Here is a 22,639-nt window from a genome sequence, read left to right as displayed (position 1 = left end):
GGCTAAGACCGTGTGCACTCAACCTAAAAATCATACATCAACATCATAAGGTTAACATGTGGTCAATTTCTGATTATATCTCCCGATGTAGTCAACGCTAAGGGGTCGGCCTTTACGAAGGAGTGCCTCTCTTTTTTAGTTCAGTTTAGCCTAAATATGCTTCCAAAATAAAATAAATGACGACATGTCCAGCCCGAGAAAGGATCTTTGCTAATTCTCCACCTACGAAACAAAATTTCTTGACACAAATCGTATTTGTCGTCAATGAATGTACGACCTTTGACCGTTACTATGATTCCATGTTTATCAAATGATTTTGGTAGAATGATGGATAAGATGGGCAATGTGTCAGGTGAAAACTTTGATCGACATGCGTGCCATCAATCATCAAGTCGTACAAGAAATTTCTTTGTTTTACTGCAATGTGAAGGAATATTTTATCACATCACAAACTCGCAGTAAGATGTACGATATTATATCGAAAAAGTTCACCTTTTTCATGGAACTGAGACAATCATTTTAATTTTCTTTAGAGAAAAATCTGCATCAATGCTGTGGTAGTGACAAATTTTCCTCTGCTTCGAATTCTGCACCTTCGATTTACAACGATTGTAGTATCAGCTTACAGCAGTTGCAATTACTTGGTAGTATTGGATTCCAGGGTTAGGAAATTACTTGGTCATATAACTAAAGAGCATTTTCAAATCTTGAACAAGTTTGACGTAAATAATATTAAATATATGATTTTACTTTAACTATGTTGATTTGATCTACTTCATTCAGTAGCTTTATGATACGTACGCAATGCGTACAAACTTTTTTAAATGTATGCCGTTGTATTTAATAAACACAGTGTTATGGGAAATACACCCAAAGACCAAGAAATAAAAAAGAACGTGAATATTCATGATAGCTACAATAAATAATGTTATGACAAATGACTTCCTTGGCCCCAGATGTGGACACTGTTTTTTTCCAAAACAAAACGAAATGGGAGGGAAAACCGGTGGATCCGGTAAAAAACCCTCCAATAAAAAAAAAGATCAAAAATTTAGAAAAATTTTCTCAAATTTTTGTAGTTTTAAGACATTTCATATTTTTGTTGTTTTCAATGATCCCGATGATCTACTTTAACATGCAGCGTACGTCGTTCATCGTACATCACTCGTATAAAAAATTTGAAATTTACAGAGCGACAAAAAAGCAGGCTGACTACCCTATTGACACAGGCATGAAAAATGAAATTACCAAAGTTAAGTCATGACTTGCATAAATATCAATTTTCATGTCTACTAGACTTCTTTCGATTTAAAATTTCTATGTTGCTTCATTAAGACCTTCATTAATAGCTGGCTTTCACTTTTTTTCTCAAAATATTTAACAATTGTGAAAACTTAGTTTTACGGAAATTTTTAACGGTTGAATTTTAAAATAGGCTATACTGGTGAACATTATGCATAACTAAATTCGCAAGGGTGAATCTTTCAATAAGGACGCTTGTTTCTTGGTGCTTCTGTCCGACTTGGTCGTTCATTCATTGTCCAGTTAGTAGGCCTACAGACATAGCTACTCTATAAAAAACACGTTATAAATGTCAGCATAATGAACGATCAAAAACAAAACTTTAATGAAAGGAACAAAACTTTAATACCTGATTTCAAAGCGTTGTCGTGGTCAGTCTGATCAAGGCAACTTAGTCGTTCTCTTCCTTTTTTTTCACCGCACAGTTTTTATGTGTACATAGTTGAACCTTATTGTAAATTTTGATCTTAGAAATTCAATGAACCCTACTTGCAGCATTGCAATTTTCTTTATAAACTTTTAATAGATTTAGTAAAAAGTAGCGAGTGAAAGCCAGCTATTTTCTCACAGCAAGTGACATCTTTTATTGATATTTTTTTAATTTGGGTGTTTTTCATGGTTCAAATTATAAAATTAGACCATCGGGATCCTTTTTTAACTCATGCAGTTACTCATACAAGTTAATTTTAACACTTATCTTCTCAACTTACAAACCACAAGACATGGATCGTGTTTTTCCACTCGCTTGTTTTCCATCTTCGTAGAATAAAGTCCACACGAACAGAGGTAACCAGCATCATTAACCAGCATCGTTAACCAGCATCATTAACCAGCATCGTTAACCAGCATCGTTAACCAGCATCGTTAACCAGCATCGTTAACCAGCATCGTTAACCAGCATCGTTAACCAGCATCGTTAACCAGCATCATTAACCAGCATCATTAACCAGCATCGTTAACCAGCATCGTTAACCAGCATCGTTAACCAGCATCGTTAACCAGCATCGTTAACCAGCATCATTAACCAGCATTGTTAACCAGCATCGTTAACCAGCATCGTTAACCAGCATCGTTAACCAGCATCGTTAACCAGCATCGTTAACCAGCATCATTAACCAGCATCGTTAACCAGCATCGTTAACCAGCATCGTTAACCAGCATCATTAACCAGCATCATTAACCAGCATCATTAACCAGCATCATTAACCAATCACCATTTCGATAGATTAAAGTTTTCAACGCACTTTTATGGTAACTTCAAGCGAAGGAAAAGGGATCACTTCAATACCCCAGTTATATCATTACTCAAAGAATACTAGTGCAGAATTGATCTTCTGTGAGTATCAGCTGACCGCCTTTAGGTGGGTTCATATAACAATGGGGCCCATCATCATTATATGAACAAACAACTGACATCAACAAAGAATCCAAACTGCAAATGAACATTCTTGGCCATGAATCACCATGACGCATGAGTAATGACAAACTAGTAAGAGTAATTGAAGTGAATGAGACAGGTGGTAAAGGGACTTTCCTAACTCCATTCTTGTGGGATCTACAACATAAGAAAATATCAAACGCAGTGAGATTTCATGATGAATAACTCTGCATATGACGTTAGTTTTCGTTTTTAAATTCTTAATCTTAATTCTTGAGAATGACACATTGTAATATGTTTTCTGTTTGACTATCCAAATGGTAGAACATTCAACTACAAAGCATTGAATAGCTTTAGTCAGTTGAGTTTGAATGATGTAACAAGTTTTACACGATCAAAGGCTTAACATCGTGGTCAAAGCCTCTTACAGTAAACGCTTTCATATTACAAAGCCTACACTAAAACTGATTAATTATTCAATGTAACTCATACTTACTTCCTCAGTAAAAATACAGAAGTTACCTTTCTTTCTACAATGTTAAAGTGAGTAATTTTCCGTTGTTAACATTTCTTTAATTGACGTCATGACTAAAACTTTTTATGATGATTGGCTCCTTAGGAGCATATCAACTTTTACAAAGACAATAAGTAAAATCCTTCAATGCGTTTAAACAAAAAAATTCATTATAATTTTCAGATTTTTCCCTTTTTATGTCGTTATGCAAAATAACGAGACATGATGTGGTAGGTTAAGATTCATGATACGATAATGAATTTAGAAAGTCGACTTTAATCTTGTCCAAATATTCATGAATCTTACAGTCATATACCTTGCTAGGTTAAGCTTAGGAAAAGGTTTAAGGTTATTCTGTTTGCCATGAGGTTTCTCGGCTACTAAAAATAACGCAAGGAGTCGTGGAAATCGAGCAAAAAACAATTACGGCTCTCGTTCGTTGCAGATCTACACCTCAATCTGTGAAAACTGCACCTCTATGCACTCAACCACATAGTGTGATGGAAACAGATGGCAAATTTAGTGTGTTTGTATTCATTGCATAGTAGTAACTAATGTCACATTGAAGAAACATACCTAAAATCAGCAGCATCAATAAAAACTATTGAAATTTTTACGAGAGAAAGATAGATAAATCAAAAAGCAAATAACCATTTATCGTCAGTGTATTCACTTACATTTATAGTTTCCAGCTGTGGGATCTATTTTCATTCATGATATCGAAGCAAGTACGGTTGTAAACCTTTTGAAAAGGGTTTTCTCGCTCAAACTTCGTTTTGCAGCTGCTATCAACATTTCTGGATGGTATATTGATAGTATTCCTGTTGGGCATGAACACTACCCAAACTCACTTAACTTGGTTTCTCCTCCCTGCGTAGTATCTTTTCAACAAAACTTTCTCACTAATATTGGAAAGGCCTCTTGCTGTTGATCGAATTATTCCAAAATTATGAGATATTACCAAGCAAGTTACATCTGCAATCAAATGAGACGTCTTGGAAGTGAATAGTATCTTTATACATGGTGTTAATTATGCATGTCATTATGTATCCTACAACATCATGCATTGTTACTTTTCATAACGACATTAAAACGCTAAAAAATCTAAATATTCGAATGAATTTTTTTTTATTTAAACGCATTGAAGGATTACTTATTGTCTTTGTTCCTAAGGAGCACCTAAGGAGCCAATCACAACAAAAAATTTTTAGTCATGCCGTCAATTAAAGAAACGTTAACATGTTTAAATTCCCAGTGTTCACATTTGGGACAAAGCGAAGCAATTTTTCATAACAGTATAATGACTTACATCTTTATCTCTATTTATATATTTAAGTATCACATTCTGTAACACATTCATTTACACTGATGATGGCATAAGTTTGCCAAAACATGTCTGTAATAAAAAAGTTTGTTTTATATATTCAGTTTATTAATTCAATTGTGCTTTTACGTAAATATGGAAATATTTAATATTATACGTCAAACTTGTTTAAAATTTGAAAATGCTCTTTAGTTATATGACCAAGTAATTTCCTAACCCTGGAATCCAATACTACCAAGTAATTGCAACTGCTGTAATCTGATGCTACAATTGTTGAAGATCGAAGGTGCAGAATTCCAGAATATCTCAAACATTTTCTTGTTTTATGATGAAAAAAAGCCTACACAGAAGAAAGTCATTAAAATGCTTGATGCATCTCTGCAAAATGACAAAAGCACGTAACGTTAGACTACTTGACCAAATTCATTAAATCTTTTGAAAGTAACGTCATTGCATTTCTTTAGTTCACTACTGGAGACAGTGTGGTTCTGCCATAAATGAAATTGCAGATCACATTCACTGACTTAAAACATTTAGCCCGTTGGCCTGTTGCGAATACTTGTGGTCCTTTACTTCAAGTTCCAAGCACCTATCAGTGCTACAATGAATGAATAGCCTCACGCGGGTGACAGGTCATAATAATATTTGAACCTGTTTTATAGTATTGATTCTCTTTCATTACTTGAACAAGTGCGGTATCAAAATTATCCATTTGAGCTGCAATATTTTGAAAGATAGATGATTCCAGATACTAAAAAACATAATTTATTTGGCAATGATTTTTACTTTTATAAAAATGGAAACTTAATTGCTTAAAGAAAATTGTATATACAAGTACTTGATGATTCAATTGACAAACAACGGCTGGGTCTTTTTTAAATGGTGTAGATGTAAATGCGTTAACGACAAATATCCCACGTCGGCAATTCATTTGATTTCCTTTCCCCACGACCGCCATCTTAGATTTTCTTGGCTAACAACCAGGTTCATGAATGACCACCGCTCAGGACCCCTACGAACAAACCATCAGGGACGCCGGAACTGGGCAGGCAAGGGGGGCAACGGCCCCCCTTGCCTTTTCTGGAGAGGGGCAGGGGGGGCAAAAGTGCCCTACAGGTTGAAAATTTATTGTTTTTAATTCAAGATAAAGACTACTTAACCGTTGTGGGATATTGCATTCTTTTTAGCTTAGCCATAAAATTGTCGTAACTATGTTAGTTTTTCTTTAACTTTTCTTTGTTTTAAGTACGTTTTGTAAGTTCTTTGTTTGTTTAGTTAGTTCTTCTTTTTTGTTGCAACGCGCGAGAACTTGAAACGCAATGAAAGAGTGAGTACTGCTAATGACGTAAAGGAAAGCTCGACTTATGTAATTACCGATAGTATAAATAACATGTAAATAATTAACTCTAATAGATAGCGTAAGAATACTCCAGTGATGTACTTGTAGATTGTTTGGCTTGAACTCAGGTTCAAAACGAAGAGTGTTAGTGAACCAGCTGAGGAGCCCTCGACAACCGTGAAACGTCATTTTTAAATGTAAACAACTAAAATCACAATACCTTTGTAAATTCCTTTCATTTTATTAAATCCAAAAGTACCAGGAACATGACGTATAGCAAAGATATTTTTAATGGTAAACATCTGCTGGCATAAATGGCTCAGTCATCTAAACACTGATGACTTTGAAAGGATATTTTTGCATCTTATCGCTTTTCTGCAATGCCAAGAGCAGAAAGATATAAAAGATTCAGCAAAAGCATTAGCGAAAGTAGCTGCTAAACCGGGTCAATCAAAATAACATCGCTGTTTGCAAAGGAAACACAGGCCATGATTTTGATTCTGCTTCAACAAGCGGAATTGACACTGTAATAACTGTCTATACTGAAAAAGCCTCAGACTGGGAGTTACAAAAATGGTCCAAACCGAAAAGTCTGATTGGTGAAACAGAAAAGATATGCATGAAAACAACATGGGTAAAACATGAGAAAGACTTTACAAGTGAAGATAAGGAAAGTAGTGTGAAGCATGGTCGATATTTCCAAGGTCAGTGGTTACGAAATTATGAGTGGCTAGTGTACAATCGAGAAAAAAATAAGGCTTTTTGCGAAATTTGTTCTACTCACTTTAAGATAAAGGGAGTGTTTGGCAGTTATGAAGTTGGATTTGATAACTGGAAAAAAGGCTGTGAGAAATTCAACGAACATGAAAACAGTTACGCTCATAAAGAAGCTTGTGCCACATCAGACAAAGGGCAATTGTCTATTAGCATAGCCTGCAGTTCACTTGCTCTTGAAACGCAGCAGTTAAGGCGGAAAGGGTTAATTTCGCATCTTCAAACATTAAAACACTCTTACGCCAAGGTATAGCGATTAGAGGTAGAACGGATTTTGAATCTAATATTCATCAGTTCAATCTTGATAAAGCTATCAACGACAAAGCACTAAAACTTTTACTGGACGACAACCGATACGTAACTGCACACGACTTCCTGGACGAGCAGAAACAGATGATTGTATTAAATGCTCGAAGACATTTAATTGTTAAAATTCTATTGAGAGAATCATTTTCAATTCTAGCTGACGAATCATCAGACGTATCTAAGAAGGAACAGTTGTCTTTCTCCGTAAGGACCTGTGATGATAATTACGAACTATCGGAAGATTTTGTTGGAATTTATGAATGTTTGCAAGGGCTTTCATCTGATGCATTACTGTACTACACCAAAGATATCCTTCTCAGATGTGGTATGGAAGGTCAGAAAATGGCAGCTATAGGCTTTGATGGGCTTCAGCAATGAAATCCCTCGCAAGAAAGCTCAAGGAAGATATTGCACCAAACGCAATTTATGTTCATTGTTTCAGTCACTGCAATGAACTTATTATACAGGATGCAGCTAAGCAATCTAATTTATTGTCTACATCACTGGATTTATGCCAATCCTTGTATGCAATCGTAAGTGCCCATTCAAAACGTATTTTATTGTTCGAAAAAATACAGACAGGCTTTAGAAATAAAACAGGAACAAACGATTACAAAGTTCTACGACTCCAAAGTCTTTTTACAACGAGATGGACAACAAGAGTATAGGCTGCTGACGTTATCTTCGAGAAATCGGCTGAACTACATGCAACCCTTCAAAAGTTGCCGGAGGATCCTAACATTTCGGCAGACACAAAAACAAAGATTAGAAGAGTATTAAGGCGACAGCTGTCTTCCTTAATCGTCATCTTTAATTTAAACGCGAGAAGAAAGCTATTGGCTTTACTCGAGAAGTTTTATAAAGAGCTCCAAGCGGTTGATATTTCAGCTGAGTACGCTCTATTTTCAATAAGACATGTCCTGCAACGTCTTCATGAGATGAGAAGCGAAGAAGAGTTTGAGCGTACACTTGATGACGCTAAGAAGGTTTTTTGTGTTATGATGTCGTTTCCACTGGAATTTAGTGAAAATTTTGGCACTGGCATTAGACTAAGAAAAGTTCCAAGACTGATGAATAATGAAGAAATGTTGATAACAGAAAGCCTTCACGTCACAAATGCAGTGCGAATATAACACCAATGCAAAGCTCGTACTACCCAAGCCCTTGATGTAATCATCTCAGGTCTAGGATCTCGATTTGAACACGACGATCTTTCCAGATCAAATGTATTGAGGAACTGTTACTTAACTCTATGAAAGAAAGAGTAGTATCTTTAGATGGATTAAGCAATTTTTTGATTGATAAAGATGTTCTTAGAATGCAGCTTGATGATCTTCCTACCATTCTTGGGCTTTACAACGCGGATCAGAAGAAAAAAAATAACAGAAGTCACGCGTATTTCAACAATAGCAGAGATATTCAATGCCATGCCGTCAGCAAAGAAAAGGTGCTCAGAGATCCACAAACTAATTATACTATACTAAACAGTGCCACTCTCATCTGCCTCGTGCGAACGCACATTCAGCGTAATGCGTCGTCTCAAAACATGGCTGCGGTCAAACACTGAAGAAAATCATCTGAATGATATTATGTTCTCCAACATTCAGAAGCAACACATGGATATGGTTGAAATAGACGTAATTGCCAAAGAGTTTACAAATGAAAGAAGAATTAAATATTTTGGAAAATACAATACATGACAAATTGTAAATTAGTGACGTTACATCGTTTGATAGTTATATTATCGTTAATATTCATCGACCAACACTGCAGACATGTGCTTCTGTACAGTGTATTGCATGTAGCACATCTCTTTGCTGTTTATCACTATTAGATTATTTCTAGTATGTTTCACTAATGTGCCCTTCCACAAAGGCTTGCCCCTCCTGCCCTTTTGCCGTTCCGGCGTCCCTGCAAACCATTATAAATTACGCATTATAACGAGACGTTAATTTTACGCTTTATGTCTATGCAGGAATTGTGGTGAGATTTGCCAAACTTTGCAGTCTGCACTACCACAAACAACCATTTTTTACTGCAATGTACTTTGGTAAGTAAGGTCAGGACATATTTTAAATTATATTATTGAAATATATTTGAGTAGCAATCACCAGGTAACAGTAAACTGATATTTCCCACCACAAATGAAAAGTAAACAATGTTTTACTGGCACGGAAATTAAACACCAAGAACATTCATAATTGTTTTGCCGTGTTTGTGAAACAATATTTGTCTTGTTTCCTGTCTATAGTAAAATGTGGGAGAAACAATTAGCAATAAATATTTTGGCATAATGTATGTATAGATTCACTTCACATTGAGATATTCGTGCAAAATTGCATAGCTATAGCGAAAGAAATTTGAAGAATTTGGAATAGGGTACTACGAGAATAAGGGAAAACAAATATGTACTAAGACACTAGAAATAAAGTACACGTCCTTATAAATGATTTCAAAGAAACAACGATATTTGTAATTGTTGTTCTTTAAATGCAAGAAACTTTTCTTTGGTTATCGAAGACCTAACATGTTTTTCGGTAAATTGAAACAAATGACGTAAGCCGTTTAAAATTTCTTTGAGAGGATAAGGATTAAACATTCCAAGCATTATATCTAGTGAATAAGATTAACCAGCGATGCTCTTTAAAATCTAATTGTATTTTGTTGTAAAACCATATGACGACAAGTGGAAGTAAGTTGGATGAAAAGTCGATGTATAAGAAAAAAGAATGTTCTTGTGAAGGAATCACTCTTAAATCGTGATTGAACTTTTCATCGATACGATCTTATCAAAAATTCTCATTATCATTTTACGTAGTGTAATAGTCTTATATGCTATAAATAGTTATTACAGACTTCATCATTTTCTGATTTTCCCATGGTATTAAATCATTGAATATGAAGAGGAAATCTGAGATAGAGAATTGACACAAGATTATCTTTTGAGCCATTTTGAAGATTTTGAAACATTAAACATATAGGAGATTTCAGTATTGCCCTTGGGAAGATCATACTTTATGTCAATATGGTGTTTTCTAACAGATGGAGCTACCAAGATAAACACAGTATGGTTTGACTGTGAGAACAATTGTTTATGAATCACGCAATTGTTTTATTTGAACGGACGTGTTGAGAAAATATCGGATGCATAATAAAACCAATGTGCGTCGCTGATAATCACAAATCAAAAGCAAATAAATGATTAAGGTAATTAACCTATCAAGGTCAGATACAATGAATGAAAGGTGTACAACAGGAATTTGATGACAACTAAAGAGAAAAAAGTGAATAAATAAGTGTAAAGGAACGCGCCTGCTAGACAGTCGTAAATACAACGTTGTTGTTTTAAGTACATAATCGCGCAACACTTGCATAAGCAAACATATATTGCCACGTCAAGGACTGCTGAACACATTGAGAGAGATGTCGTCTTATGCTGTCTTACTTTTTATTTTTACAACTGCTACAGTTTTGTCGTGTGTTGATTCATTAGTTTGGTCAAACTGGAATACATGGAGTGCATGTGGTGTGTATGATTATGCGCGTCAGACAAAATATAGAAAATGTTTAAATAAAGAAGGCAAAGATTTGAACGAGACTCAATGTACTGGGATATCAAAAAGAACACGTCAATGTGAGAAATGTTCGCATTCGTTGCTCAATGGAAACTTCCTTGATTTTAAAATCACATCATCACGAAAGAAGACATTAGTTCAACAAATGTTCTGCCTAACTAAAGATGAATATGTTCAAATTTCTTTTAAGAACTTTGTCCGTTTAACAGGGTTATTTTTAAAACAGAACGGTAGTTTTGACAGCAAGTATGAGTTGAAATATAGTTATGATGAAAAAAAATGGTTTGATTATATCAGCAAAGACAACGAAATATATATGAACAATGTAAAGAAAAGCTTTTTGTCACCTATTGTCACGCGATCCATTCGTGTTTACACCACTGCGCGTGCGTGCTTTAACATAGACCTCTATGGCTGTGGTTACAATTGCGGTGGATTATTTAAGAATGACGCTGTCAAGATACAGTCACCTAAAGCTTCTGCAAGTGAAGAAGAGTTGCAATGCCTCTGGAGGATTGAGTCCAAGTTAGCGATAAAGCAACAGTTTAAATTTCCTTACTTTAAAATCCACTGTAAAAATAGTATGTTGGAATTTTATGACGGAGCTCTACCGTTTACCCCCAAGAATGACGTAAACTTGGTGGAGGCATTTTGTGGCCATTCAGGCGAGGTTTCTTCCCAGACCTACGATGGAGGAGCTATATGGATGTATTACTATAGTAACAGTACCGACAATACTGTTGGTTTTCAACTTGAGGTGAACAGTATTGCTGTAGAAAAAAAGAATAAAACCTCCGGCTCAGTGGTGTTTCCACCATCAGGACACTCCAATGTCTTTCGATATAGTTGGATTATAACAGCTCCAAGAGATAATGACACTATTATTATGACACTAAAATACTTTCAAAGCAATAACAGCTTAATGATTACTGGAAATTGCTATGGTGATCACGTTATAATTCGCAATGGTGATGGAGACGACGCTATAGTTGGAGAATTTTGCAACGTAAAAACTAAAAACAAAGTATTCACATCAACGAAAGGTCTGATGAAAATTAAGTTCAAGTCTAAGTCTAGAAATCCAAAGTGGAGGATTGCTTTCTCCTATCAAGTGAAAGGTTATCCTTTGAATAAGATTAACATAAACACAGCAACACCAACACAAAAGGGTACAATGGACTTCTCGCAAAAACACGAGATGAGTGGAAAAACGACCCCCTTGAAAAATGAAACAATATTACAAGAAAGTCTTAGAAAACAAGTAGCAGACACGTCCAATCATCTACCTATCATCGTATCAAGTGTTGTTGTTGTCATAGCTATATTGTGTATAATAGCTCTAGTTTACTACTTCAGGAGGCGCAAAGAATGCCAACGAAAACACCCTTATGACTGCAGCAATCGCCCCATATCACATTTCGGGGAACATGATGCCACGCCTTTCATTAATTCAAACCTTCTCATGTGGAATGATTCAAAAAATATCGATAAATATAAAAAATATCGACCGGTTGTAGAAGTGAAGTTGAGCGAGAGCGAACCACAGCGTTGGAGTATTATTTCTCAGGAAATGTCAAAGTCGGAAAGTAAAGTTTCCATTCAAAGTTGTGGAAACGAAAAATGCGCGACTTTGGTAGTAAGTGATAACTTCACGGAAGAATGCATGACTCTCTTAAATAATAACTTAATCTCAACCATAAAAGATTTTAATGAAGAAATTGAAACGGAAATAGATTACCCATCAAATAATTCAAACGCAAGTCTTCCTGAGGCAGATCGTCAAACACTGCCCATCGCTAAAGAGGACAACGGAAAAATTGGAACAGAAAGTGTTGAAAAAGAGTGCGAGGGAGCAGTTGAAAATCAATAACTGAAGTTAGAAGTGTTTTCTAATTTCAGTGAGTATTTCCAGAAACAAAAACATTTTATTGAAAAAAAACTTAAAGTCTAAAACAGTTAAAATAACATGGTACGTTAATTATTGAAACTTATCAAGACTTCTAAATACAAAAACTATACATATTATATATAACAGTGAGAAGTCTAATGTACTACATTAAAAATAATTGGTATATTTTTTTAACTACATAACGTGAAACTAATTAATATACAACACTATAATTAATTACATGGTTACTAAAGATTATTTTTTTCCTATTCTAACAGTACATGGATTAAGACTTACCTTAACCCATAACTTTTTACAACATTTGTCATTATCATTTTTTCTTATTCATGAATGAGAAAAGATTTCAGATTTTTCAGCAACATATTTTCTTTGGGTTTGGTGTCAAATAATTATGACAAAAATTCCACAGGTGATGACGGTTTTAAATCATAAATATCATAGAGATCCATGAGGCCTTCCTCTTCAGTAAGACTATAAGTATAGTCAGTCTCATTACGAAATGGCGATAATGCAATAAGTCTTTCCTCATCCATTTCTGGGAACCTTTCAAGACTACATTCTAATGTTTCCTGGAAAGTCACATCATGTATTCCAGTTTTGTGCAACATATCACCATCAGAATATTGATGATCTAACTGAGTTTCATCTTCACTTGCTGATGATTCACATGACAAACTTTCTGATTTAACGGGAGATACTTGATCACAATCTTCTGGACATAGGTACACATCAATAGGACCTTCACTACTTTTTAATGATAGTTGAATAGTCTGCAATAAAGTAATCAACCACCAGTGACCAGCAAATTTGTTTTGCAAAAAGCAAGATGTTAAATTTAATATATTTATCTGGGCATATTACCTCAAAAAACCCAGAGCAGTTCAGACAATTTAAGTAATAAAGGACATAAAAACTGTTTACTTTAACATGAAACTTGAGTCTCACCTCAGTTGAAGAATCTGGAACCTCAAGTTGTGTCTTAGGAGGAGCACGGATTGCAATCAAAGTTTCATGTTGAAATTCACTAATATGACGTACATCTTTGTATGTTATATAAGCAAATTTATCATTAAGTCAAGAAATAATAATTATTCAACCCAACAGTTTAAGTAACATAGAATTTTAAACTACACAAAACTTGTACATTAAACATCACAACATTGTACTCAATGAGATGTATGTATTCAAAGGATATTTATTCATTGGTTGAGTCAATGTACATAGTTCTTGTTGACATGTTGCAATTAACTCATCCAATTTGTTTTCTTTAGCCTCAAGATCAGCTACATCAGTGTGTAGATCAACTATTTTTGATGATACAACTGGAGCAATGTCATTATCATCATTATCCACATGAAGCAATGCACTTCTCGAGCCCCTAAAATATAGTTCAAGTTAGGTTTTCTAAATTGACATTTCAGAATCTCCAAAATGTCATTATTACAATAATTTAATTACCGCCATTGAACATTATTCTTGGATTTTTTCTTTATAAGACCAATGCCTTCAAGAACATTTGTGATATCATAAATGCGTCGTTTTTGTACAGACAGCAACCCAGCTGCTTCATTGAGGTCTAAAATCCCAGTAGGTGAGTGTCGGATAAGACCAACAAATTTCTTTGTTAGGAGACCAAGTGAAGTATCATAACGAGCTTTTTCAATAGGAGACTTTACTAGATGAACAATCAATTCCTTTTTAGTCATGTCAACTTGGGCTAAAGGGAAGCTTTGAACAGTGTTTTTCAAGAGAATCTATGTAACTGCCACTTGAGTATATGTTCAATTGATACCATTTATCATCTATGAGCTTAATGAAGCATGTAGACAATTGGGGTCCCAAGATAATTTACCATCAATAAAAGTCAATAAAAACATTTACATAAAACACAAGTCTTTTTTGTCAATACATCATAACAATATAGACTGGCCAAATACGTAGTCTGTTTCAATTAATTGGACATTGAATGCACAATTAACCTGCCTGGACTATCACAAAACGTACAAGCACATATCCAAAAATCTTAGATGGGAGTTTTTCAAAAATTTAGCAATCTTACAATGTAAATACATTGACAACATTAATATCAAACACAATTTTTAACAACAGCCAGTTTATATTGTTTGTGTGCACGCACCATTGGACACAATCAAACCACAATATTCTTTTATTTGTTAAATTTACGTAGATTTAAATTCACTCAAAATGAAAGCAGGACGCTATATGTATTGAATAAATGATCATACTCCTACAACACCTTTTTCAGAGCAAGCACGAGCTTTAATTCGCGTTTTTCTTTTCATTGTTGGTGGCTTGAAGGTCTCATCGTTAATCTCGCATTTTGATTCCCAATTTAGTTTACGCTTCGCCTGTAAACGAAATATTACTATCCATCATATTCCCAACATTTGACACGGAATTATTCGTTTAAGCAAACGGTGTGAAAGTACATTACCTGAGAAGTTAGGGAGATAGTTTTGTGTAATTCTCTGGGAAAAAATGTTGCATCTGGTGTATGATCTAGACTACTAAGTGAAGATGTACTTTCATTTAATTTCCCATTTATTGTATATCGTTCCACTGATCCAGTAGTTCGGGAGCCAAAGACATCTTGTTCATGTCTTATGTGAAAAATCCCTCGATTTCCAAGTGGTATACTTTTTTTGCCAAGTGAAGCCATATTTTGTAAGTTTGTGTTGTACGTTACGTACACTATCCCAACATTATCGGCAGACTCGAATATTAAGCAAAACCGTTTATAAAATCCACCTCTTTCATTTCTATACGAGAAATATTTAAACCCTGCTTTTCAATAATTTCATTTGACTTACGCAAAACACCGGATTGCAACGGATTCAACAATGTTTTGAAGTAACTTCTCCCGAACAGGGTGTAGCTATCGCATTAATATTGTTTTTGTTTGCCACAAATTGCAACATACATATTACGCGGGAATTTGATTTTCGCGCCAAAAGGTGGTCATGTGACGCATTGCCCACGCTTGGTGCCATCTTGGTACACGTTTGAATGGTTTGACTCGTGGCATAACAATTTAACTAATGTCACAAATAACGAGATGAAAATTTGTGTTCACAACTAATCTCCGATATAACAAAAATATTGGATAAAACCTGCAAACATAGTATTATTTCATTAAAATAATACAATAGAAAGAAAAAAATTAAACCAAATATTTTTATTCAGCTAAACTACCAACAGAAAAGTCAGAAACATAAGTCAATTTCATGTTTTTTTTATGTTAAATAAAGGTCAAAGTCAAAAATACTAACTTTGCATTGGTAAAAATAACACATCTAGTTTGAAATATTTAATATGGAAAGCTATTATGTAAAAACCATAAAAAATGACCATCATAACAGTTTATTAACAGTAAATTTATGAGAAGCAGTTCGTAAATAATAGTAAGTGAAGGACATTTTCATTGATGCATTCATTATACAATGTCTAACAAAACTTTTAGCAGTGGCAAAACCAGCCTGACTATTTAGTCCAGTTATGTAAGTTTTTATGTGTTCACTCACAATAAAAACTTTATTTCTAAAGAAATCAATAATGATGATCTGAAACTTACATAGCAGGATCAAAACTTTCAGTAAACTTTTTCTTATCAATGTGTAACACTTTCCACTGACTGAGGAAAGAAAAGGTGGAAAATTTTTTCTTCTTGGAGCTTGATTAGGTGGTATAAGTTATATCAAGCACATTTTCTTGTGGCGTCCACACACAGTTGGACAAGAGCACCTGCATGTCAGGATAAATCACTATAGACATTTGTATTTTAGTAATATTTTAGTCCTCTCACTAGCAAGGCTATTTTGGGCGATGTAATGATATCTATATTAGTTGTTTAAATGTGTAAATGTCAAGCTTGCCACCGGATAAGCTGCAGCAGCTCCCAGTTGTGTGTGAGAAGCTTTTAATGGATTTTCATTCTATATGATTTACCTGTTGTCAGATTAACTTTAATGTCTAATTATTGATCTCCACATGTATCAATGAAAAAATCATCATCTATAGCAAAATTTTTCTTCCTGTCTAAATCAATAAAATCATATATGAAGAATAAAATGAGAACAAAATGACATAAACAGAACTTTACCATGTCTTCTTGTTTTTTTACAACTTTCGTTTAATATAACATTTCTTCCTTTACATATCTTTTTGTCACTGAATGAAGCTTGTGGTAGTTCACCAGCATTAACTTTTTCATTAATATAATGATGGAGGGATGCTATACAAAATTTAAGATTTACAGATAATGTGTAATTCAATATTCCTGGGACTCAAACAAACAATATACTATTTAAATCATTAAAAAATAAAACAATATACCTTGTTCAGAGATAACGGACTCATTACAATAAGATTTAACAGGAAAAAGTGAAATGTATTTCTTGTCACTTGGAAAATACTGAAGTTTGAAAATATAATTATTTATATGACAAATGAAGATAATGGTTTAATAAAAAACCAAAAACAAGCTACCTCAATATAATTCAGATCTTGATAAATCTTTTTTTGCAAGTCTTGTAGTTCTTTTGACCTGGAAAAATATTCAAAAAAAATATCTTAAACTCCATTTTAGTCTCAGGAAACAATTATAATCAAAGGACCTTTCAACATCAACATTATCTTCTTTTAACTCCTTTGTCACAGCTCGATGTTGGCGCCAGAGTTTTCGTTTTTCTTTAAAATTTACAAAATGAGAAATTAAAGTATGCAGTTAAAATACAAAATTATTTATGGCATTTTCTATTTTTTCTTGTGCAAAACGTACCAAAAAACTTCACCATTTTATATTTTTTCATCATTTTCAGGTCTTTCTTGTCAATTTTTTGTTCTGCAAGCTTTTTCGTATAGTAATCAAGCATTCTTTCTTGGGAAACTCTCACAGTTGCTGGAAGTTCTGGCTATAAAAGTTATATGGAAGAAAAGAACACGTTTTATAAATTTCAAGAAAAGCAAGGCAATAACTCTCCAATATGTCAATGTCAATATTTTAAGTTGCAACAGACTAACTAAAAAACTTATTTCCCTTGTTCAAAAACCTCTTTTACCTTACTCAAAAGCCTTTGCACGCTTCGTATTCGCTGTTTTATAGATTTTTGTTTTGTTTTTGAAGAGTTTCGCTTACTAAAATTACTTTTGTGTCCTCCGCGAGGAGACGCCATCTTTAAATTTGAAATACTTCATATAACAGGAAAATGAAAGGTCAGAACTCATTTCCATGTTTTGTGTCATTTATTTTTGAGTGCAGTATGTAAAAACAGGCTTGCTTTGTTTAAAATTTTTCAGCTTTTATTTTATTTAGGTTAAATTATAAAAAATAGGCAGTATTGCATTCACACGAGACACACAGTAAATTTCTCAAAGTGAGCACGCATTCAAATTCCCTTTTTCAACAGAGCACTCCCTTAACGACTTTTCTCGATATTTGAGATCACCCGGAGAGATGTTGATTTAAATTTAAATGTAATAAACTGGATAAACAATCTACACCACAGTCACCACAGTAATTAATATTCATACGGACATTATACTTTGAGCTAACCATAAATCTTTATCATAGAGTGACGTAGACATGTTATCGACTTATCTTCAATCGTACGCTGAATATTGTTCAGTAAGGGAGGGAATATAATAATATCAACAATTCAATAAAAGGTTTGTTTATTACCTAACTAGGCATACATAAATGTCAAACAATTTCTAAAAAAACAAAAACTTAAATATTTATCATTAAATTTTAATGTTCTGAAGTGAATAGCAAGAAAAGCCTTTCTGGGGTGAGCAAGACTGAATTTCATGGAAATTATTTGATAGCAATGAGTTGATAAAGACCATAACATGCCTTACATCATCGTAAAATATGCAATCAATGCTGGCACAAGCACATGTAAACAGGTCACATGTGACACGCGAAAAAATGACACGTCACAACTTCACCATTTTACGTCACATGTCTTAACGTCACACGTCACAACTTCACTATTTTACGTCACATGTCATAACGTCACATGATTGTCATTAAAGTAAATGGTTTGAACACTGGAGTACCGTAACATGTTTGTGGATGAAGATCGTCTAGATTAGTATAGTCCTGAGAAGGACTGTTGTTGTTGATGTTGACTAACGTTTCTAGAACCTTAGCGTTAGTCATCTTCAGTGAAATGAAGTGAACTTCATCCACAAACATGTTATGATTGTCATTGTTGTAAAAGTACATGATGTCCATGGAAAATAAACCAAAAATTAGATAAAATCATGGAATACAAATTAAAAACCAATTCAACATGTTTTTATCATGTACAACCGTCCGATTGTTTAATATGATAGCTAAATGTTCTGCTTTTAAGTTTGAAAGGACTAACTTGTGAATGTCGTTGTCGATGAAGCAAATCTACTACAATACAACTTCATCTAAAGATTACATTCGCACGACGGGAGAGTTTAATTCATTCTTTGACAAATTACGGTTTTCCATTGATGCTTTTAAACTCAACGATAGAACCTATAAAAAAATTGATTAACGAAAACATGTCAGCATTCTTCAATATCGACAAATATTGACAGTAAATGTAACTTAGTCACCTCTCTACTTTCTTCTGGTAAGATAATACCATCATCCCAAAGATTAGCAGATGAATAAAATGAAGTAGTTTTATCTTTATATCTAGAAAAGAAAAAAACTGATGTTTAGAGGTGAACAAAATATAGATTCACTAAAATCGACACATATACACGTAATACTGTCAAGGTTTCGTTGTACAAAATTTGAACAAAGAACGTGAGAAACGTCAAATTTAATCCCAATTCAGAACTTCATTATTAAACGTTGCTCCTTAAAAATCACTTTTTGTGAACATTCACGAAGCCAGCTTTCAAAAATTCAGAATTAGTTCTGATTTGTAGATTATGATTCGTTAACAGTTCCTTCTTTTATGAAAAGTTATGTATTAAACTCGCTACTCTTGTTTCTCGCTGTCTTTCAACTGTGTTAGAGATAACAAAGCAAACTAAACACAGTGTCGTACCTTTCTTCCAAATTTACATCTTCACTTCGTCTCTTATTCAATCAAATCATAATTCACATACAAGAAAAGAGTACAATGTAGGTAACTTATGTACAAGGAGAGATATTTCCAAGAGTACAATGCAGGTAACGTATGTACAAGGAGAGATATTTATACGATGTTAAGAAGCATACAAGAGCAATAAAAATAGCGTAAGCAACGAATGAACAAGTACAAGTATACTAGAAAATCAGTTAAAACATAACCAACCTGTACATTATCAACATGTATTTGTGCTGTTGGCCAAGTATACAAGAAAGACGGCTGCAAACCTCGACTGCACTGAACAATATAGTGAATGACATTAAACAATGCAAAGACATGCTTAAACTACCCAGTAAATTATTCAATCAACCATGGATGTAGGAAGATAGATAATTAGGTGGATTTACATTCATATATGAATGTTATAATCCACTGAAAACAATGAATTTCAAAGGATCTTAACAATGCATCTCTTGCATTTATGAATATGTGCCTCCCTAATTATCAATCTTCCTATGCCCATGCAATCAACCATAGCATAGCTTGTTGGTCCACATGATCTTCCCATAATGATGGTAATTTTGGAACCTAAAAACAGAATAAAAGCTATTTTAAATGAGAACCTTCAAGTGAATTTTGTTAAAATAATTGCAATATCAACTTTGACCTGAGCACAAGATACAATAGAGATCATTTTTCCAAGTTGTTTTAACATGTCTGGATCATTATTAATATGAGGATGAGTATCTTGAAAGAAAACTAAAGGAATGTTGTGATGTTTGCAGATGTCAACAAAATTTGCTCCCTATATTAAAAACAAACTTTTTAAATACATATAGATAAACCATATAATATATGCATCAAGAATATGAGAAAGGCATAATGCATACAGATACAATATGCAATTCTATTAATTATGAATCATTAAAATTATACTCATGTGTGACCTTGGCAGCAGCTGATGCTGACATTGGACCATGATTAGCTAGAATTCCAACAAGTATACTAAAACAATATAAACAATTGCAAACTGCAGTGCAAATATTCTCAACTATTTTCAAACTTGACATAAAAAAATTCAACTATTGGCATACCCTTTTATAGTAGCAAATCCCGTCACAAGTGTAGAACCAAACAATGCTTTAAACTCATCAAATCTACTTCCATCTACAATTCTTGCAATAATCTGAATGAAAAGTTAAAATGGTAAATATTAAAGTTTTGGATGATTAGTTGTTAAACTCTTTGTACCTTATAGATAGGGAGAATATTGTGCTGATGTATTGAAAGAGGACCAAGATCATTTAACTGGTACAATGGTTCTTCATAGTCTGACAACAATCCAAAAATAAAAACTGTAATACTTGTTTTAAAATGAAATGTTACGTAAAATAAATCAAATCAATACCCAAATAGGACAGTGAACGAGAGTTCAATGAAGCAAAGATAGAACGTGTCATAGAAAAGGCTTCTTTTTCATCTTTTGCCAAGTAGTCTGTGCAGCCACTAATACTGGAAAAATATTGGTGATCATTGTTACTCACAATGTATGAAAAACAATTCAATAAATTGTGCCAATAATAAAGTTATAAAATACAACAAATAATTCACCTTGAATGAACATTTGCACCTCCAAGATCTTCTGCAGTAACCACCTCACCAGTTGCAGCCTATATACATACGATCATTAAATATCACAAGCACAATCTTAAACGAAAGTGAGAGAATCTAACGAGCTACTGTAACTTTACCCTCACTAATGGTGGTCCACCCAAGAAAATTGTACCAATTTTATTAACTATCACCGTCCTCTCAGCCATTGTTGGAATGTATGCACCTCCAGCGGTACAAGATCCACATACTACACAAATCTTGATAAAATTTATGAGTAAAATCAATATTCAGCAAAAAAATTATTGGATATTTTAGATCTTACTTGAGGTGATTTAAGAGAGCTCATTATGGCCTGATTATAGAAAACTTTTCCACCATGCTGTTCATCAGGAAATATATCTGCCTAAAAACAAGGTTTGATTATTATGTTGTATTGTTGAATTATATAAAAATTTTAAACATGACAAGTATATATAGGGTGTTTTATTAAAATATAAACAATTAACAAAAAAATTATACAACACAGTAAGCCTAACACCTGAGTTAACTCACATTATCATGAAATAATTGTGTTGTAACGTTTGATTTTGACATTGGTCATCATCTAACGCTTTTGAAATTCTAGATGATTTTTAAATAACTACATTTTTGTGATGTTAGGTAGAAAGATTAGACATTTATATTTACTGACAACATTAACTGAATGTAAACTTTACAGTGCTAAAATAATCAATATCTGTCAATATTAATGCATAAAAAGCTAGACCAATAGACCTCATAATGCAGACCTATACAAGTGTTACCTGTATAAAATGTTTTGAAAATTTAACAGATATAAATATAAAACACCTGAAGTGGTAAAAAAGCTCCTCCACTGTCAATCAGATACAAGCATGGTAAACTACTTTCCAAAGCAATTTCTTGTGCACGTAACTGTTTCTTCACTGTTATGGGATATGCAGCACCACCTTTAACTGTTGCATCATTTGCCAGTATCATAGTAAGGCACCCAGATACTCGACCAATACCACAAAAAATTCCAGCTCTTTCAATTTTTCCATATTCCAAATAGAAGCCAGAAAGAGGAGAAAGTTCAATAAAATCTAAGTGGTTATCAAGTAGAGCTTCAAGCCTTTCACGAACTAGTAATTTCTTATTAACTAGGACATGACGATCGATCGCCTTCTTGTTCAAACCAAGGTTTAAACTCGTTAAATCTTTCTTAAATTGTTCCCGATATTTTAAATAAATGTTTTTTCTTTTTATGTAGCATGACGATTCTTGGTCGATTTTACCATTCACAATTGGAAATGAACTAGAAACAGCGATACTCCGTGTAAATTTTGAATAAAAAGTGTTAAAATCCAAGAAAATGAGTTTAATCCTTTTTGCTGGATGCAAAAACATTAAATTTTCTAGTATTGCTGATAAGAAAGGTGAAGGATTTACTAAAAGCCACAAACAACACGTAAAAGTAATTAGTAGCTCCCCCCTGAAATATTTTGTCATTTTGGATAATCTGCAA

The 22,639-nt window shown here is 33.7% G+C and overlaps 3 protein-coding genes across 6 annotated transcripts; 1 reads left to right on the top strand and 2 right to left on the bottom strand.

Annotated features, from left to right (window-relative positions):
- The first annotated feature begins 10,175 nt into the window (after positions 1-10,175).
- Positions 10,176-12,658, top strand: LOC124450776. Its single transcript, XM_047001425.1, has one exon. The coding sequence runs from the start codon at positions 10,361-10,363 to the stop codon at positions 12,380-12,382; it is 2,022 nt and encodes a 673-aa protein (XP_046857381.1). The 5' UTR covers positions 10,176-10,360; the 3' UTR covers positions 12,383-12,658.
- LOC124450818 (transcription factor E2F6-like) lies at positions 12,418-15,426 on the bottom strand. The gene is made up of 6 exons (XM_047001485.1): positions 14,877-15,426; positions 14,679-14,790; positions 13,880-14,096; positions 13,617-13,799; positions 13,367-13,484; positions 12,418-13,191 (listed from the first exon to the last, which is right to left on the bottom strand). Exons 1-6 carry the CDS (start codon positions 15,099-15,101, stop codon positions 12,811-12,813), a joined length of 1,236 nt encoding a protein of 411 aa, XP_046857441.1. The 5' UTR covers positions 15,102-15,426; the 3' UTR covers positions 12,418-12,810.
- A 176-nt stretch (positions 15,427-15,602) lies between these two features.
- Positions 15,603-22,623, bottom strand: LOC124450805 (methylcrotonoyl-CoA carboxylase beta chain, mitochondrial-like). 4 transcript variants are annotated; one of them, XR_006950207.1, is made up of 21 exons: positions 21,964-22,623; positions 21,437-21,517; positions 21,252-21,371; positions 21,112-21,170; positions 20,909-21,012; positions 20,752-20,831; positions 20,595-20,686; positions 20,448-20,505; positions 20,168-20,305; positions 20,033-20,088; positions 19,726-19,792; positions 19,477-19,508; positions 19,034-19,115; positions 18,814-18,953; positions 17,220-17,352; positions 17,056-17,128; positions 16,928-16,985; positions 16,775-16,853; positions 16,542-16,673; positions 16,388-16,477; positions 15,603-16,183 (listed from the first exon to the last, which is right to left on the bottom strand). XR_006950207.1 is itself a non-coding variant. In XM_047001465.1 (14 exons), exons 1-14 carry the CDS (start codon positions 22,621-22,623, stop codon positions 18,870-18,872), a joined length of 1,713 nt encoding a protein of 570 aa, XP_046857421.1. In that variant the 3' UTR covers positions 18,719-18,869. The 4 variants fall into 4 exon arrangements, 1 of the variants encoding a protein (XP_046857421.1); XR_006950206.1 differs by having other exon boundaries at positions 15,603-16,477; XR_006950208.1 differs by lacking the exons at positions 15,603-16,183; positions 16,388-16,477; positions 16,542-16,673; ... (2 more) ...; positions 17,056-17,128; positions 17,220-17,352 and having other exon boundaries at positions 18,719-18,953; positions 19,726-19,797.
- Between the last annotated feature and the right edge of the window lie 16 nt (positions 22,624-22,639).

The sequence above is a fragment of the Xenia sp. Carnegie-2017 genome, unplaced genomic scaffold, assembly GCF_021976095.1.
Source record: "Xenia sp. Carnegie-2017 unplaced genomic scaffold, XeniaSp_v1 HiC_scaffold_13, whole genome shotgun sequence".
In the NCBI taxonomy this organism is placed as follows: domain Eukaryota; kingdom Metazoa; phylum Cnidaria; class Anthozoa; order Malacalcyonacea; family Xeniidae; genus Xenia; species Xenia sp. Carnegie-2017.
The sequence above is the reverse complement of the archived record's forward strand: the minus strand, read 5'-3'. Positions and strand labels throughout refer to the sequence as shown.